At 49.2% G+C, this 18,816-nt stretch overlaps 1 protein-coding gene across 7 annotated transcripts in view; it reads right to left on the bottom strand.

Annotated features, from left to right (window-relative positions):
- Positions 1-4,873: 4,873 nt before the first annotated feature.
- The window catches only part of PLXNA2 (plexin A2), a 225,817-nt gene continuing 211,874 nt past the window's right edge, over positions 4,874-18,816 (bottom strand). For all 7 annotated transcript variants that reach the window (XM_030000303.2, XM_030000298.2, XM_030000301.2 and 4 more), the window contains exons 27-32: positions 15,320-15,419; positions 12,877-13,067; positions 12,073-12,242; positions 9,941-10,153; positions 8,954-9,104; positions 4,874-8,031 (exon numbers count right to left, since the gene is read on the bottom strand). In XM_030000303.2, the coding sequence (XP_029856163.1) occupies positions 7,936-8,031; positions 8,954-9,104; positions 9,941-10,153; positions 12,073-12,242; positions 12,877-13,067; positions 15,320-15,419 (921 nt within the window). In that variant the 3' untranslated portion in view covers positions 4,874-7,935. The remainder of the gene's footprint in view (positions 8,032-8,953; positions 9,105-9,940; positions 10,154-12,072; positions 12,243-12,876; positions 13,068-15,319; positions 15,420-18,816) is intronic.

Below are 18,816 nucleotides of genomic sequence, written 5' to 3'. Positions count from 1 at the left end.
GTCTGTATAAAAACTACATCTTGGGGCAGCACTGAACTCCCTGCTGTGATCCACAGTGTGCCATGCCTTCCCCTTCTGGGTTAGATTTATCCTTTTTAGTACCTCATTTAGAAAGAAAAAAACCCTAAGATCTGTCAGAAAAAGCAGTAAGACCTCTTGTTCCAGATCCCCATGTTTCTTTTTTAATGCTTCCTTAAGGGTCTCCATTTTTCTGTCACTTATCATCATCCAGAGTAATTTTGGGCTGTTAGAGAAAGTTCATTGCTGTAATTGCAACCATATTGGTCATTAAAGTTGACAGACAGCTGCTGAAGAAGTCACTTGCTGATTCCTACTACTCAGCAGATGCCTCTCAGCGTTTGCTAAAATGTTAGCTTGAATTTATGAAATGGAAGCAAATGCATTTTACCTTAAGGACTGATAATTTCAAGGAGGGAAAACCATGAAGAACTCTTCCAGGCTTTTTATTTGTAAACAGCATTTGCCTGCTCCTTCCCTAACTGGAGTGGAAGTGCCCAGTATTTCCCGCAGCCGGTAAGGCTGCCTGCGTGCCCTCTCCTGCCTGCAAGGACCGCTGCTCCTCGGAGAGACAGCTCAGCCCTTCGACCCCTTTGTCTGAGATGATGAACTAGCACATCTCACGGGACATTTCTGAGCTTGAGGCCATTTAGCAACGATGCTAAAACTCTGCACTGACAGCTCTCGAAGAGCAGAGGCCAGCGAGGACGGCAACAGCCTCACCTGCCCCGCTCTGCAGGAGAGGTAGCCGAGGAGCAGCATCGCTCACTCCCTCAGAGCTTCCCTGCATCCACCGCATTTTGCTTTTCATTTACTACTGGAAAAACTTTCCCTGCTGCAAAGGTAGAAGTTGCTTTTCAAAGGCTGGAGGCCAGGGGCAATCCCAGACCCCCATCCAGCCCAGCTGCACCCCTGGCTTTGCTAGGCAGGCGTTATTTCCAGATTTCCACTTACCCATTTATTGCTGGTGTGATTCAGTGAGTAAATATTTCTCACCAGTATACTCAGCTTCTACAATAAATGCCACACACCACTTGTTAGAAAATAAGGACCCACACAGGAGGGCTTTTTTAACCAGTAAACTTTATTTATATATAACAACAGTACAAAGTGAGTCCTTGGCTTGCAAAATAGGAGTGTTTCATATTTACAATAGGTACACAATAATATATTAGAATAATAACAAAACCCCCTTTTTCCTTGGAACATTTTTAAATACTTAAACTTTCTTACATTTTTTCCACAACACTTGTAAAAACAACAAAAAACAGACAATCATCTTAAAAAAAAATATAATACAGAACTCCAGTGTGTCAAGTATAACGGGGAGGAGCCAGAGAACGATACGGTGGAATGGGTACGGATACAAATCAATTCATTATTCCTGCCAATACACAAATCCCCTAAAACTGGCATGTGTTTATTTTAAGGAGAGGGGCAGAAGAAATCAGAATCTGTTTCATGGCTGATACCTCTACATTCTGTGACATTTTTGGGGACTCCAGAAGCTTTAGTACCTGTACATTCTCTTCCCCTTGTTGCTTCCCACCGCTTCTCGTAACGGCCCCCAAAGTGCCATTAACACAGAAACACTCATCAATAAGAGAAGGACATCCTACCGCAGTATCTTCTGAAGCTATGAAATAATGTGGCAAAATCAGCTCATCAGCTAATTTCCTTTCTGACAGCTCCTCTTGCAGGTGCACCTTTCTGCTGCTCAGTCCATGAGATGGGAACATCTGATGGAGAAGCTGTTGCATAAACTTCCAAGCTTATTTAAAATAGAGGTATTAAAAATCTCAAAGGAAAGGCCATACGGGAGATCTCGTATTTGATTCAGCAGCCTCAGGAGGCCCAGAGAGTTTGGGATATTGTCCGTGCAATTGGATGGACCCTGCAGGTCTTTTGAGCATGTTCTCATGCGCTGCAGGAACAGTATTATATTCCACTTTTACAAAGAAAGGAGGAGAGGAATGGGTAACACAGGGGCAAACGGAGATCTGAAAGAACAAGCACACAGACACCGCCGTGCTCACTGCACGGCCAAAACACCTCCAGCTGCATTTGAGCCGCTCCCGGTGCAACCGCAGCGGCAACGTCAGCGCAGACGCCCAGGCGAGACGAGGAGCTGCTTTTCCAGCACGGGAGCAGTCGGTCTCTGCTGTCCCGTGCTGCCCCGCTGCCTTCGCCTCCCCACCTCCCACCCCCCGGCACGGCCCCCGGCACCCAGCGAAGCACCCCGGGCTGCAGGATGCGTGCCGGAGACCCAGAGTTTTCTGCTAGGAGCCAGGAAGGCAATAGGTACCGCCTGCGGCTGGGATGCTGGCCTCTGTGCCGTGCCTTACCCAGAACAGGACCTCCGCCTGAAGCTGGGGATTTTTCATAGTGAACAGAGGCTTTGCGCAAAGCCTTCCAGGCAGCAAAAATTGGTTCGAAGACTCCCATCCTCTTCCCCTTCAAAACTAATCTGGCTGACCTACATTTAAATTGCACATTCAGGGTTGCTCAGCTCAGCGGCTCCTGAATGGCACCTTCTTCGCAGTGCGCATTGGCATCTTTTACTCTGATTATTTCCCACAGAATGTCTAATTAAAAAAAAAAAAAACACCATCCCATCCATAGGGGTGTTGGGTGGCCTCATAGCTGTCACCAGTGCTTTGCCTCCAGCCTCTGACCCACCGGTCTCAGTGGCCTCGGGCGAAGGCTGGGAGGAGGCTGGGGCGATGCGGGCGTTTTCACCGAAGACACATTCACTAAACAGACGGGACTGCTCACCTAGCTCTACCTAGTACGCAACTATATACAACGTCGCAGCTCCCTGCGTTATTGGCTTGCGGTTTATGGTACAAATGCGATTCTGAAATAGGATGGCTGAATGCTTTGTGGCATTTTAATGCATCTTTGATGTCAGTTATTTATCCTTCTCTGAACACTTTTTCTTCTCTCCAGGGTACAGTCTCTCGTGAGCTTTCCCTGATGTCCCAGCTTATTCAAGTCAGTCTATTTTAGTTTCATTTAGTTTGGCGAGCTGAGTCCCCGTGACAGGTGAGCTCTGACAGCACTGCAAACTGGATGGAGAAGAGCCAGCGACCGGCGAGAACGTGGCTGGGCTGCTGCCAGGGAACAGGTTCGAGGCACAGGCTGGGACAGGAGCTTCACAGGGACCGTGCTGGGAGCTGCTCTGCCCTTTGCCAACCTGCTGCCCGGGGGACAGCGAGGGCAGCGGGCAGGTCGGCGCTCCTCATCCCCGCTGGCTGCGTGGGACTTCTGGAAAGAAGACAAGACCTCATTTGTAGGTCGTGCCCACCGGAGGAGGGAAGCGCTCCGACCCTTTCCAGGCAGACTTAGACGACTCACACCGAGGCGCTCAGAGTCAGCAGCGTGCAGGAACGCAACCCCAGAGCTTTAAGCCCTCTTGCTTTTGTCCTCCACGCGCCCACCCAACTTGTTTCCTACATTACGACATTTTTGGTGAAGTCCAGTTGAAGGTAGGAGAGAGAACTTACGTGGGGACGGGCCGTGAGGATTTTAAGACAGTGTGTTGAAGGCACTGCTGTGATGAAGGTCTCTGTTGCCACCGCGTCGAGCGGCTGCCCTCGCCGTCCCCACTGTGTCACAGCACCGAGACTCTGCGGGAAGGCACTGCCGTCCGGCACGGCCACGTCCAGCCGCTTTTGGGGAGAAACCTCCCCGCCACGCGTGCTGCCGGCGATGCTGCTGCCCACCAGCAGCGAGGCCGTGGCTGCGGTTTTATTTCTCAGCGCTGGTTCCTGTGGTGGGTCTTCATGCAGTTGCGGACTGGTCCGTGCTGGATCCCACTGGGGCTCCAGCACTTTGGCCGTGCTGATCTCTCCTGCCTTCCTTTAAACATAAATTCATCCTTTATGGCAAAGCGTGGACCACTTGACGTCCACACCCTCTGTACTTTGGTGGGCTGCAGCGTTGTGGTGCTCCACAGCAGGGCTCATGCGGAGACAAGCTTGCCTATAAGTTAGACTCTTGTATATGGGTTTTTAATAAAGGCTTTCAAGGTGGAGAAGCGTTTGATTAGCACCTTGCTCCCCCTTGGAGTGGGTGCTTTGATAGCTCATGAGCAGAAGATTAAATGGAATTATTTAAGCAGTGACACCAGGCAGAGAGATTCCGGGAAGTGACGTCTCCCACTTTGATGTCAAAATACCTGAAACAAAGTGAACCGGAGAATCAAAACACCAACTGGCCTTGCAGGAGGAAGGGGGCAATGAGAGGGATGTGAAATCGTTTCATCTAAGGCAAAGTCACTGCCCCCTCCTGACCAAACCTTGAGTCCAGTTTGCTGCAAGTGCGAAGAAAATGCCATTTTGAGATCTGAGGCTTCCTCTTCCCAAAGGAGTAACTGAAAAGTTGGATGCAAACAGGGCAATAGATTACAAGCACTTTGCCCCAAGGGGATATGTTGCTTCATTCTGTATAATTGCCTGTAAAGATCCGTAATTCATGTTGACCACCACAAGTAGACGCTTGGCAGATTATTTATAGGCCACCCCTTCCAGTCAGCACCATGCTGTTCCCTATGCCATCCTCCTAAAGCCTTTTCAGATGATGGCAGAAGAGATGTTTCTGCTGCTTCGCTCAGAAGTCAGTCAAAAGTGTAATAGCTTACTGCTTTGCAAAGTGCTCCTGCTGCTTTCCCTTTTCTCCTCTGCTCACCTTCCTTCCACAGCACAGAAAATAAACTGTTGTCCCCTTCTCCCCTTGGCGCGCTGGTGTATTCATGGAATACAGACCCCGCGTTTAGCCAGCATGGACACGTTGGATTCTTTTAATCCTTGCTCACAGACCAATCCCTCTGGGCTCTGCAATCCTTTTTCTTTTCCCCCCTCATCTTTATCTTCCAGGATAATCCCAGTTTACGGGCCCTTTCCCAGGCTCCTGCCAGGGGAAGGGGGAGAGGCTGTTAAAGGGCAAACCAGCCAAGCAGCCAAGACGTGGAAGAGACTGGTCACCGGCATCGCTGGCATCGCGGCTGGGTCGCTGCAGCACCCACCCTCAGCACTGCTCGGCAAACCCCTTGCCAGGGTACCCAGGGGATGCTTGGGGACCTCCGTCTTTGCTGAGAAAATACTGGGGAGGGGGGAGTGACAAAATGTTTGTTTATGGGATGCTCCTGGCCAGAAGGTAGAGAGCAGGAGGAGGAAAGTAGGCTTAAAAGCAGCTACGCAAAAGCCTCTCCAATAGATGTGAAGAAAAGAGGACCACGAGGGCCTGACGCGGGCTGTAGGGCAAGCACACATTCACCAGCACCCAGGTGATGAAAAGCCAGGTCTTTGCTTTGGGCAGCACTCATATTTTGTGAATCCTGCAGACATAACTATTCAGACTAATATTTAGAAGTGTTTGGAAACCATCTCGAAGCCATTTGGAATGCTTTCTTTGGGTTTCAGAGTACCATAAGAATTTGGTGAACGATCTGAATACCCAAAACAATGACCACAACTAGAATATAGATCTGGAAATCACCCACATAAGCTTCATGCCGGATCACTGTGAAAAGCAGTAACAGAAACCCGTAAAAAATGAGCCCTGGAGGATTTCAAAACCTGACACTCTGCAATCCCCTGTAAGACCAGCAGCAAAGAGCAGGGCAGGCTGGCGGCTGCCACAATGACGGCTCATTCACCACGTCCGCGGCGCTGGGCTCCGGGATGCCAGACTTTAATAGGACAACGCGGACATTTGCACATTTTCTGTCTGTGAAATTAGATTCACTGCACAGGAGAAGGATCCCTGGGAAGGGAACTCTCCCGACAACAGGCAGTACGAATCCTGCTCTGCTTTCAGTTTCTCTGTTTCTGCCAGCTCTCTCCATGTCTCAGTAAATCCAAGCCCTCCAGTTAAAAGGCTCAGGCTGTTGTAAATGTCAAGAACTTATTGCACAATGTTGATCATTATCATTAGTATTTTCTTCCAGAGTATTAATAGGGCCCAGTGAAACTCACAAAAGTGGATTACCAAAAGAAAGCGGACTCGGCATGGCTTTTACTGAACGGTCATTAAAACAACAAGTTTCCTGAGTATTTCTCTACATGCTTCTCCCCTCCCCTGTTGCTGGCTCCCCTTAGAACTGTGTCTTGAGACCAAAAGCCAGCAGCTCTCCCGGTGCACGGGGAGCCCGCGGTGACCCTCCCGGGCTCCTCTGGGCAGGAACGGTGGAGGAAGGGGATGGATATGAAAATGGATTTTCCTTCGACACACACCAGCTGCAAACTAAGGTCCCAGGCCGGCATGGCACTGCCCGGGCAGGGCTGAGCAGAAGCTGGGAGCTATTTTGCTGCCACTGCCAAGCTCATGCAGTCAATACTTGTATTTCCATTAGACCTAACCACCCTGTCCTCCCCACTGCAGCCTGCACAAATATCAATATTTATTACAGAGAGAAATATTTACAGCATTCCTTCCCCTCCTGGCACTCTACAAAGGGACACACATAAGCTTTGGTGTCTTTGAAAGAAATAACACTCACAAACATTTGCCTGTCACTGGCCACAAGAACATGTGCCTGTCGGGGCCAGCAAGGAACCAAATATCACAACGAGACGCCGAGACAGAGACAAGACGACAGCGCTAGCTGGCCTGTGGAGTGCTGGTTAAGGTCTTCCCTTGCCTAGAGCAAAGATTTCTTTCCCCTCCCCAGTGGAAATACAAGTCCTGCGCCTGACCCCGGGCAACACCACGAATGCTGGCAGAGAAACTCAAAGGGATCCTGTGCTGATCAACTCTGCAAGCCAAACAGAAAAGCAATAAATATCTCATCTCGCTACGTCGAGTCTTTTCAAGTATCGCTCACTGTAAACATTGGGGGTTTGTTGGTTTTTACTGCAAGAAATCAGAGGCGGCTGCCAGAAACTACCACCAAAACGCAACCAAGGAGGCTTCACCCCAGCTCTGCCCGATGGGGAGAGGGCAGCCGGTCGCTTCTGCGCAAATTGTACCTGCAGAAACCGGCAACGCGCCGACGGCGGCCGGGCACCACCGCGGCCACACCGCCGCGCGGGGTGCTGCCGGATCACCGCAGCGGCACCGGCGTCCGGCGAGGCGGAATGGGGGTGGAAAAGGGGAAAGCATTTAAAACCAGATCTTTCCTTGTTCAACAGTAAATGGGATTTAAAAAAAATATAGATATATTGACACTATATAAATACATAGATAAAGCTGGATTTCAAGACAGGTCGGATGATCTGATGGTTTTGCAATTCAGGTAAAGTTCCTTCTAGTGCCTATAAGTTACTCAGCCACTGAACTATTTTCTGGCTAAACTGCTATTTTACTTGTGTAAAAAGGTGTGGTGCAAACTTGTGCTCATATTCTTTATAAGATCCCAAAAAGAAGAAAATTTCGGTTTTCCAAACTTTCCAATTGGTGTAAGAGTCCGTTCGCAGAATGCTTGAGCCGCGTCCTCAGGAGTCTCTTGAGGACAGGATTCAGAGCTGAACCTTGTTGCCAGGATTATCTCTGTGGCCTCTGTGGTTTTTGCTCTATTTCTTTTTTTTTTTTTCCTTTTTTTTTTTCCTTTTTTTTTAAAAAAACCCTTTAAATAAAGTTTTATTTTCTAATATACATCAAACAATTTTCATGCAAAGCAGCAGTCATGGAGACATCCAGACTTTCCAGGTTCCTTCTTTCTATGTATGCTCGAAAAAATGATCCATCTTGATTTGACTTTGATTGAGATGCTTTCTCTTTTTCTCTTCCTGCCTTTTCAAACCAGATCCTATACGATTTTGAACACAGTCAGTCCTTGGGCCAGTCTCTGCTCCCCCGAGAAGAGCCTTGGTATTTATATGTGTCCAGTGCCTTTCTTGCTTGTTCTCCCTCTTAATTCCCGAGAGTCCGTGCAATCCTCTGCCCTTTGCCGTCCGTGAGCACCGCAACCTTTCTTCAGCTCTCAATAGACATGGCACCAATAAGTTGCTCTACTTTGTATGCCAGACGCTGCCTACGTGCCTGTTCATCCTGCTCCAAAGCCCCAATGAGCTGGTATAGAAAAAATAAAAAGGGAGAAAAAAAGAGAAAGAAGTCAGTGTGCGAGAGGGGGTGGTAGAGGTGGGTGGGCAGCAAGATGTGAGCAACTTGAAATGCGGATGTGTGAAACTTAAATAACAAATGGCAACGCAACGCGACGAGCGCTTCGCCATGCCGCAGCCGTGCTCATTGATTTGTTGGACCGCTCAGTGCACGTTACCCACACAACACAATCATTCCCGCTCTTGTACCTTGGACTCCACATTTCTTGTCTCATTTAGCATGAAAGTTATGAGATTTTTAAGCCCTAATCGGAAAATAGCTGTAGCATTGTATCACAAATGCATACATGCAATTAAATGACAAAACCCTTCCTTTTAACGGACATAATTGCAAAATAGGTTCTTCTTACACTGAAATGAAGGGGTGGAACAGATGGCGAGAACTTGGTTTCAAGTGATGCATTCATTAAAGGAGCTCACGCTGCCAGGGATTCTTTGCAAACAGGAGTCTGCGTCACTGCAACATGGGATTTGTACCGCACTGTTCCCAAAAGACAGGGATGTTTCTGGGGAGCTTCACTGGGTCATGATGATTTTCCACTGCATTTAGGAGTGGGCTGCACTGGGCGTATGCCAAGGCTGAGGAATCCAGTTGCTTCCACAATATTTTAGCTCTCAATCCTCCTGGGAAGTATGCTACGGGCACGGCCAGGACCTGAACCTCTTTGTGCGTGAACAGAACAGAGCGGGACAGCAGCGGCGCGAGCTACGGTCGTGCCGCGTCGAGGACAAGGGAGGAGGAAGGAGCTCTGGGTGGCAGCGAGGGGGAAAAGGCTGCGTGACCCGCTGCCGCACAGAAGCGCGGCTCCTCTCCCGCGCCGCACGTGCGGCGGGCCGGCATCGCCTCCGCGCCCGCCCCAGGGGACACCCACCTCCTCGCTGTACTTGCTGACGTAGGAGTAGATCTCGTTGAGCGCGCTCAGCATGTTGAACTCGACGGAGTGCAGGCGCGACTGCTCGGCGAGGTAGGCGTTCATGTCCTGGTCGCTGATGGCGGGGAGCTTGGCGATGTCTGCGTAATACCTGCGGGAAGGAGAGGCCAAGGGAGGCCATGAGAAACACCGAGGCTCAAAATGCCCCTCTTCTCCTTGGGATTTAAACAAAGCTCTGCAGGTGATGTCAGATAGAGAAAATCCTGTTTTAAATTAAGTTAGTTAATCATTTTCAACTTCAGACAATTTTAATAATACCTAGAGAAGTAGCCAAGATCATTCTGGTTCTTTCTATTCTTCCTGATTGATGGTGCGTTCCTATTGGCAGGAAAAGGAACCATTGACCCAATACAGAGCGACTTAGCGGTCAAGGTGAGGAGGGGATACCTCCCCAAACGACCACCGAAGACCACCCGAGACCCCCGCGCATGCAGAGGAGGCGTTTGATGTGTCGTGGTTATATAATCCTATGCATACGCATTAGATAGTTTGAATATGTACTAGGTAGGAGTAGTTCAATAAATTAGATGCAATTGTTACTGTACAAAAGGGACACACCTGATGAATCTGGTGTGCTTGAATTTGTGGAAAGTCCACCGAGCACCCAGGCCCGAATAAAAAGCAGTATCTTTCCTGAGTGTGTGAGATTGGTCTATTGCACTCCGGGTAATGAATCCGCTTTTAGGACAACAAAGGGAAAAGGACATCATTTCGCTTTATGCTTACATCTAGCAAAACAGGATCCTGGTCTGTAACAAGTTGAAAATAAGAGCAGAGATGCTGAGTAGGGCTGAGCTGTGCCACCAGCTCGCTGCAAGAGCCACCCTGCTGCATCATCGGCTGCCGAGAGCAAAACTGCTCGGCGCAGGAGGTCGGGCAGGACCGGAGCACCCAGACCAGCCCGGCACCCACGCTGCTGCCGCTCACCTCTCCACCCAGCTCTTGTAGCTGGGGATGTCCTTGGCATACAGCAGCTTGTTGGAGGGGGAATCCTTGCCCAGGCGGTGCTCCGAGGTGGAGCAGGAATCCATGAAGGTCTGAGCCACAACAGAGAGGCAGGCGTCCGTGATGCTGCCTTTGTGGATATCAAACACGAACTGGGGGTTTTTGATTACGTTCACCCAGAATCGGAGAGGGAGGCTGGAGGGAAATCAAGAAACAAAATTACATGTTAGACAAAGGCTAGGAAAGGACACTTGCTGCGGTTTGTGTTCCCAAGCAGAATACAAATGGTGGGAAGCAGCAATAATCTGACTAGGAGCTGGGCCAGGTCCCTCAAACACCAGTTAGCCCAGTCCTGCCTGGATTGCTTGTGACGGGTCCCGCGACGCCTGGGCTGGACGCCGCTGCCCTGCGCGCCCCGGGAGCCGCTCTGGGGTCTGATCCTGCACGGAAAGGCAAAGGTGGCGGCAGCCAGGCGGGCAGCAGGCGCCGAGGGCAGGCTGTCTGTGCCAGGGCAGAGCTAGGCAGCGTTCGGCGGTGCTGGGCGAGCAGCTCCGCGAGGAGCCCATTAAACTGAGTTCGTTAGAGTGGGAGTCTGCGGCACGGGGCTGAGCCCGGGGCAGCGGCACTGCCGCCCCCGCGCTAATCAGCCGCTGCCCGGCCACTCCGCAGTCCATCATCTGCGAGCGGTGCAGCAGGCATCAGAGGCTTTGTCCCCAAATCCTGAGGCCTTTGCAATCAAAGGGGAATTATTATTCCTTTTTTCTTCGGCTGTATAGCAGGATCAAAAAAACAGCTGCTGCTTTCTATTACCTTTCAAGTCTCAGCTCTCTCTGTCTATCCAGCTAGCTGCACTGAAGACTTCAGCCTTAACTCTTGCTGCACTGCAGGCAAGCAGCTCAGCCGCGTCCCTGGCAGTGCCAGCTCCCCATTACCCCAGCTCTCCCTTCCAAGCCCCTGTTTGCTTTGACCTGCTCCAGTGGCACAAGCCTTCTCCCATCTCCCCACAAAAATCCGCTTTCTGGGAATGCTGCAGCCAAATAAAGTGCTCAGCAGAGCTGTTAGTTCAAGAGACCGAATTTTCGCCCTTCTCCCGAGCCCCCCAAGCCCTGGGGCAGAAGGAAGGACCAGGGCTCGTGTGGTCTGATGGCTCTGGCAGAGCAAACTCTGCTGGTCAGCACTTTCTTTTTTATTGCTTTAAGAAGTCTCATCTTTTTTTGTGATTCTAGAGTTTTTATCCTAATAACTCCTTTTTCTAAAGGCTTTCAATAAATTGTTTTTAGCTTCCCACAGCCTTAGCGGGGAACCCAGCTTTGGCAGCCGTGATGATTAGAGGCCTTTGAAACCACGAGGGAGTCGGGGGAAAATACAAAGTCTTCAGGGAGCAACCATTTGTTGTGCTTTTTTTTCCTTCCTCAGAGAGGTAAATTTCTAACCCACGGAGCTTTTAATCCTAAAATAACAGCAGAGGCAGAGACGTGAGAGTTCCCATTGTTCGGAGAAAGCTGAACCCGGCTGCAGTCCATGTTGGCCTCATGCGGGGCTGGTTCCTTCCCCCCTTGTCCCCTTCTCCCGCTGCCCAGCTGCTCCAGCTGCTGCCCAAAGCGATGGGGAAGGTGCAGCCGCTCGCCGAGCTCTCCCCTCCCGGCCTGCGCCGACATTCGTGCCACAGCACGGTTGCACGGGCAGGGTGGTGCAAGCACGGAGCCCTGCTTCCAGCTACCAGACCGGCTCTGCAAAGCCAGCGATTTCCAAAGTCCAGATGTGTGGATCTACGGCCTGAGGCTAGTGCCCAGCTCCCACCCGGGTAGGGGACTCGCAGATAGCCAGGGTCGTGGTTTAACACTGCACCGGGGTTTCAGCTCGCGTGTGCTCGGGGGTCAGCACGAACCAGGATCAAACCCGACTGCCACATCTGCACGGGGCGCTGGGGCGGCAGCCGAGCTGGTTGAAAAGCATCAGCGTGGCTTCGTGGTACACCTCATGCTTTGGAGCTACGGGACTTGGTTGTTCCCAGCCTTCCCAAAGCTCTTCCCCATCTCTGTTTTTCCCCAGGATGCGGAAAATTGCTCAATACTGAGGTTTGCCCCCCTTCCACCCTCCTCCTCCATTCTTACCAATTGCTCTTCCATGTGTGCCTCACATCTGTGTCATGGATGCCGTGCTTATCTGCCTGCTCATCCAAGAAATCGAACATATACTTGATGGCCAGTGGGAGCGCGCTGCCGCGGTGCACGGTGCTGAACAGCGTCTCAAACAAGTCGTCCACAAATTTCTGCAGCGTACCCTAATGGGAGCAGCAACCGAGAAGGTGAAGGGAGGGACGGGGACACGCTTGGCTAAGCAGCGGTGGTAGGAGGGGATGCCAGATGGTATTGCCAGCTCTGCACAGCCCCGCAAAGCGCTGCCACGGACCCCGCAGGAATAAGTCAGGTCGGGGTCTTTACGAACACTGACTGCGCTGCTGGAGGACCCCAGGGGAACGCTCCAGCCTGCAGCTACTCACGCCCGCGCTTACTCTTTATTACTAACCTGAAACAATTTCTTTTGCTTTCAAAAGCAAATCTGCATTATCTACAGTGATGAACACATGGTGAAAGGCAGGAAAACTCTCTCTGGCCAAGGAAACCAGTTAAGTATTTACAGGCAGTGCTGCGTCTCTCCAACTCTTTGTGTTTTAAAACCATGCAGAAGAATCAAGTATTGCAGCAATCACCTTGCAGTGTCAGGAAATCTGGGCTCTGCTTCTGTTGCTGCTCCAGGAGCCACCCAACCCCTGGGGCCCAGGAAAGCCTGGCAGGGACAGTCCCCTCACGCCCTGGGAGCTGAGCATCATTAGGGACTGCACAGGACACCCGGCAAGTGTGTCTAAAGGGACCTCCCCATGCATTTCCCAAGGGAATTTCATGCATGGCAGTTACCTTTGTAGCTAATAGCCTCGTCAGGTAGATCTCAGACACCATCTTACTGCCCCGGTCTCCTTCCTTCTGGTCTCCATGGTCATGGTTTTTGACCAAGTGCCAGACCTTGACTCCGCTCTCCAGGTCGGGGGTGATCATGGGGGCCCGGGAGCGCAGGCTGTCGGGGCTGCCGGTGTAGCGGAAGGTGGAGTCTGTATGATGGGAAGAGAAGTCGGTCACGCTCAAAGCAAACCCCTTTTTCATTTCCCTGTCTCTTCTGAGTGATGCCGCTGTGTTCACTAATGCCAAAATCATCTGCACTGGCTTTTTTATGGAGTAATGAAATGTAATACAACCTAGGCACCAACAAAATTTGGCGTTTGCCAAAGATATGTGTTGGTCTTCTCTGAATACAGTTCCTCAGACTCAAGCCTTTCTGTTTTCACACTCAGACATGGGACTGTTCTGCTCCATTCACCTCTTTTACTTATGTGAACTCAGTAATGTAGGTCGATACAAGATTTCTCCATGAGTTACAGCTCACGCACATTAACCCTGGGCACCAATTCCTGCAGCACTGGAGCCCCGATATCAGTATTTTGTAAATAATAACAAGCTGTCTGGCAGAACTAGCACAAAGGGCAGAAGAAACTGCTGTTCTTGTTCTTGAGGTTTTCATTAGAGCAGAAAGGGCTTGAGCTGAGCACCGACTGCAGAGCCCGAGGCCAATCCTGCATCCCGGCCGTGCCGCCCGCGGGGCTGAGCGGGTCCGGCCTCCCTGCTGTCCCTGCTGCTGCCCTCCTCCCGGCAGGGAAAGGGGAGCTCGAAGGGGAGCAGACAAAGGTTTTTCCCTTAATTGCTTGGAAACCACGGAGGGATATATTTAACTTCCCAAAGAATGTGCCTCCCTGGATCCCATCCACGGTGTCTTCAAGCCGAGATATGGGGCTGAATAGCACAACCATGTGTTGTTGGGTTTTTCTTCCTCTTACTTAATTTCTTTGTTCTCTGGGAACCTTGTGCATTTTCTCAAGTTTAGCCTCTGATTCACAGCTCACCCTCCTCATCGAGAGTAAGGGGATCAATCATAAATCAGCCGAAGGAAATACGCAAGTCATTACCAAACTAGCTAGATTTTCATCCCTGATTAAGGCTTAGATAAATGAGTACTCCAACTGATATAATTAAGGAGACAGACAGGGGGACAGCTAGGAAAGCATCTAGTAATTCTATTTTTAAATATAGCTCTGTACTGATATATAATGGGGGAAGTAAATAAGTATCTCATTTAAATTCTGTCTGCACAATTAGAAGTATTAATCTTAACATGAGCAATGATAGTTCATATTGGTAGTTTGCAAAAGCTTTTCCATCTGACATAGATCAATGAGCACTGAGGACTCAGGCTGTGTGACCCAGCCTCGGTTTTTCCATCACGTGAAGCACAGGAAGTCAGGTGGACTACATCTCACCAGGAAAAATGCCTTTTCTCCTGGCTTTTGCCTAAGGACTCTCCTGTGGACAGCTCCTCAGAACCTTTGCTCGAGAAAAAACCCCATTATTTTGGCAGCTATAAACAAGAGAAGGAGATGGGCTTGTCAGGAGACCTCTCGTTTGTAAAACACTCTGTAAAATGAAAGATAACGAAAGATCAGTGCACTAGAGATTTTGCCACTGTTGCCTTTTATGGAAGTATATTATTACCATTATTGTGGATTTAGTGCTATAAACGCACACCTGGCACCTCGCAGACTCATTTACTCAGGCTGCAGTGTCTTCAGGGACCCTCTGTAAAGTGCCGAGCCCTGCTATTATGCAAATAATGAATTCCCAGGTGTGCACATCCAAGCACGCCGAGTTAAGATTGCCGTTACCCATTTTTGACCCATTAGCTAAGAATTCAGGATCCTCCACTTAAAGAAGAAATAGATGAACGAATCAGGCTTTTCTCTTGTGCAGTCTTGCTTGCAGGCAAGGGGCACAAAGCTGCTTTCCTGCAGCAGGAGCCCCATGGGTGCTCTGCAGCATCCAGCCCCTCTGAGCCAAAAGCCTTTCCCTGGGCTTTTCCAAGACCCACATTTCCAAAGGCTGCTCATGTGCTTGGCATTTCCTTTTCCCTCCTCTCAGCTTCTCTGGTCTTTTTGCTGTTCTGCTCATAGACGGAAAAGCCTTTGCAAAAAAACCAGCAGCCAAGGACATTTTTCTGTTTGGCACATGAACGTACTTTCATTTTGGCTGAGGTGGTGTGGTTCTTCGGGGGAAGATGCTGCTTTGTCCCCACCTAATTCCCTTAAGGTGTTGCCCTCCTGCAACAAAGGCAGCTTCAATACCAGCCCCATCAAGATACTTTCCTCAAGGAAAGCTGCAAGCTCCAGGCTGGCTCTAAAATGTTCAGTGCAGCAGGAGCAATGCCCAGTCACTATCTGTGAGCCATCGTTTCCCGGCCCTTAACTCTCCTTCTTACCGTATCTACTAATAGATGTCCGGGATATACTGGCAGAGGCAGGAATATTGTAGGAAGAGGTCTGTTTGGGAACGAGAGCCACAACTGAGCGGTCTGATACCTGGGGAGGCAAAGGAAGAGAAGAAAAGATCAGCGAGATCCACCGTCCACACTGCGATCACCAGCTGCTGATCCAGCAAACGCAGGTAACAGAAATCCCAGCCTGGGCAGGGAGCTGTCGGCACGGCACGGGGCTCCCGAGGGCACCGGGAGCAATCCTGCCGGCCAGCCCTTGCAGAGACGCGCTCCTGGTCGGGCTGAGCTCTGTGCTGGGTCGGCAGCAGCTCTACAGCAAGGGACTGAAGGAAAGGAGTGATAAATCAAAAGACGTATTGAAGATGTTTTTGGTTGTTCTGATTTAAGATTACGTTTTATCCAATAAAAATGAGAATCTCAAGAATTGTTGTGATCCAATTAAAGTAACAATGGAGACGGAATAAAACGGCTATAATAACGTTATGGACCATAAAACATTCCTATTAAACCATTTTTTATTTTAGCAATTTTTACGAACTTTAAAAGTTTGATTTACAGCTGAGCAAGTCATAAAGCCATCTTTCAGGGTGTTAAATTGTCAGTCCCTCTACTGCACCAGAGAAGGAATTAAATGCTGGGAAGTCAAACTATAAATGAACATTAGTGCTAACAAGATTTTGTTATAGCAGATTTTAGTAGCCATGTTTAATTTTATCCTCCCCATAAATCTAGTAGTCACTGGAAGTTTTTTAACTTATTTCCCTTAATTAAGAATCTGCAGGTTCCCAGGGAACGGGCCCGAGTGTCTTTTAATTTTGAACTCGTGGCCCATGGTGCAGCATGGCAAGGGAGCAGAGAGCGGACTCACCGCATCTCGCAGGCTGACGGACCCGCCGGGGCTCAGCCAACACATCCTTTAGAGGAGCTGCACAAAAGAAACGCCTCTTCATGCTGGAGAAATTGCTTTTGGGGCTAAGCCCTCCCTTATTTGCCCGGAGTCCTGTGAGGGACTCGGGACTGTCTCTACGCACAGGGAAGCTCCAGGGCAGCAGCTGGATTTTGCTCCCCCGGCGTCTCCCTGCACTGTCAGCAGAAGGGGTGTCTGTGCCTCGTCTGCCGCTGCGAGCTGAGCCGCACACAGCGATCTTCGCTGCCTTCAAGGCTTTGGGTTCCATTCAGATGAAAGGTTTCATGTAAATGCGAGTTGTTATTATTGCTAGTGACGGTGGAAATAATAGTCACTTGTGTTTCACAGTACAAAAGTGAGGTATTTCTAAGCAAAACACTTCAAACACCTCTGTTATTTCCTATTCTGCTCCTGCCTCCCTTCATCGAATTTATTAAGTCAATGGAAGGAACAATCAGTGGTGATATTATTTTCTCAGGCTGTTATTAGCTGCCACTTCAGTTCAATTCCACTAGGGAGAAACCTGAGTGTGCCGGCAGCCCCGGGTGCTCCCACGGAGGCAGCAGCTCCCCAGCCCCTGTGCCGGGATCTGTTTTCACCAGAGCTGTGGTTAACTGGGAAAGAGGCATTAAAAATTCCACACACACAGAGGACTCTCACTCTCTAAATTTTGGGTCGAATGGCTCTTGTCAGCTAAAAAATACCAGCGTGCAAATTAACATCAGATGTAACACACATTCATTTCCCATCTCGCTCTGCTGTTGCCACACTACTATAAAACCCCAGAGATGCCTGCAAAGCTGGCTGGCTGTTTTACAACTTTATAAATATTCTGAGTCTTCTACGAGCTGGAAACATGCTGCACAAAACACCTTAAAGAAAAGAAAAATAAAGCCTCGAGCAGGGAGAGCAGCTGTGCAGAAGCCCAGACAATAATACTGTGTTTGCTTGGGGTAGTGAGGTTGCAGTGAGGACGCTGGCTCCACATCCATGCCACCCATAGCTCCTGGGTCTCATTTTCCACACAAATCTTCCCTCTTTGCTTCTAATTTTTCATTTAAAATAGTTTTCTAGTCTCTCAGCCCTTCCAGACTCACAGTGGCTGACAGGTATTCATGCTCTGCTGCCTCAGAGTTAACCCTGCATGAGCCACTGTAAATCATTTGATATTAAATTCAGTGTTTCATTTTTCCTGAGTAAAGCCACACAGGGTGAGACTCTCCCATGGATTTTAATAGGCATGAAACCAAAAGGATACTACACAAATGTAATACAATTCCTTACAATATAGTTTAAAAGCTCCAGAGAATTTAACAAAGAATTATGCCTATTTAACCTATACATCTATTTTTATAAATGAAGAAATAAGCAGCAGGCATACAGTTCTCTATACAATTCTATAAAGTGGTTCAAAAATATTACAGAAAGATGAAAATTTCTTTTAAAATCCAATCTGGCTTTTACATGCAAAGGCTTCCCATGAAAAATACATTTTATCCGTTGATGCAGATATATACATTGTCTTTTTATCATCCTAAACATGTAGAAAACAAATGTAATGGTGTCAAAATCCAGCAGCCAAGTGCAGAGCTGAGAAACTCTTGGAATTAAATAACTGTCCCCTGCAGAGCCTCCCCACCCTGCCCCAGAGCACGGTGAGCAGGAGGCTGGTTTGGTCCCTGGCCGGAGTCCGCGTCCAGGAGCTGCAGGGAACGGGGCCCTGGAGCAAACGGACCCCAGGAATCAGGAGCAGGGGCAAGGCTGCGGGGAGCGGGCAGGTTCTGGTCCCTGCTTCAGCGCTTACTCCCAGGTAACAGCACCTCCGCAAAAGACCACAAAATGCCCGGTGTTATCGGATGGAAACAGGGGCTGTGCATCTCCAATTACTGTGTGCAAATCCAGAGATCACTTTGCCTTCAGATCAGAATGAAGACAGCACAGCTCTGAATAAAAGATGGAGAGAGCTTTACAGAGCTAGCTTTTGTTTTTTCTAGAAATTTAGAAATCGTCTTCACTAGTTCTCCAGAAGCTGGAGAAATCTAGATTTCATTTTTATGGCTTGAACCACACCTGTTTTATATGTAACACTCCTGTTAAAATGGTGAGACAGCAGCACTTGAAACTCAAATGATTTTATACCCTCTTCTAAGCTGTGCCTTTGCCCACATATTTGTTTTACTGTGTAGTCCTGGAGCATCTGTATTTTTGATACCTAATAAAAACATTTATTACTCAAACAGAAAAAAAACCTGGTAGGAATAAAAAAAAAAAAATATTGCTGTTTGTTTTTGGCAAAAGCCCTGCCTTGACAAGATTTCTGTTGCAGTGCAGAGAACTTGGCTTCTTTTTATGGCTGAAACAGCTCTGTCGGGCTGTGCAGAGCTTAGGCCAGAGCAGGGAGAGACATGTGCAATTGCTACCTGTTTGGATGTTTGGCAGCAAAATTCTACTTTGTTCCAGAACAAAACTGACATTCGAATGGCAGGAATAGCTGCAGCGTCTTGAGCGTTGCAAAGATTTTGTTTATTTTAAGGGTAAACTTGTGGCTCAGATTTTCCCACAGGCACTAAAACTG

The sequence above is a fragment of the Aquila chrysaetos genome, chromosome 24, assembly GCF_900496995.4.
Source record: "Aquila chrysaetos chrysaetos chromosome 24, bAquChr1.4, whole genome shotgun sequence".
Classification (NCBI taxonomy): Eukaryota; Metazoa; Chordata; class Aves; order Accipitriformes; family Accipitridae; genus Aquila; species Aquila chrysaetos.
Note: the sequence above shows the minus strand (reverse complement) of the source record. Positions and strands in the feature narration are given on the sequence as shown.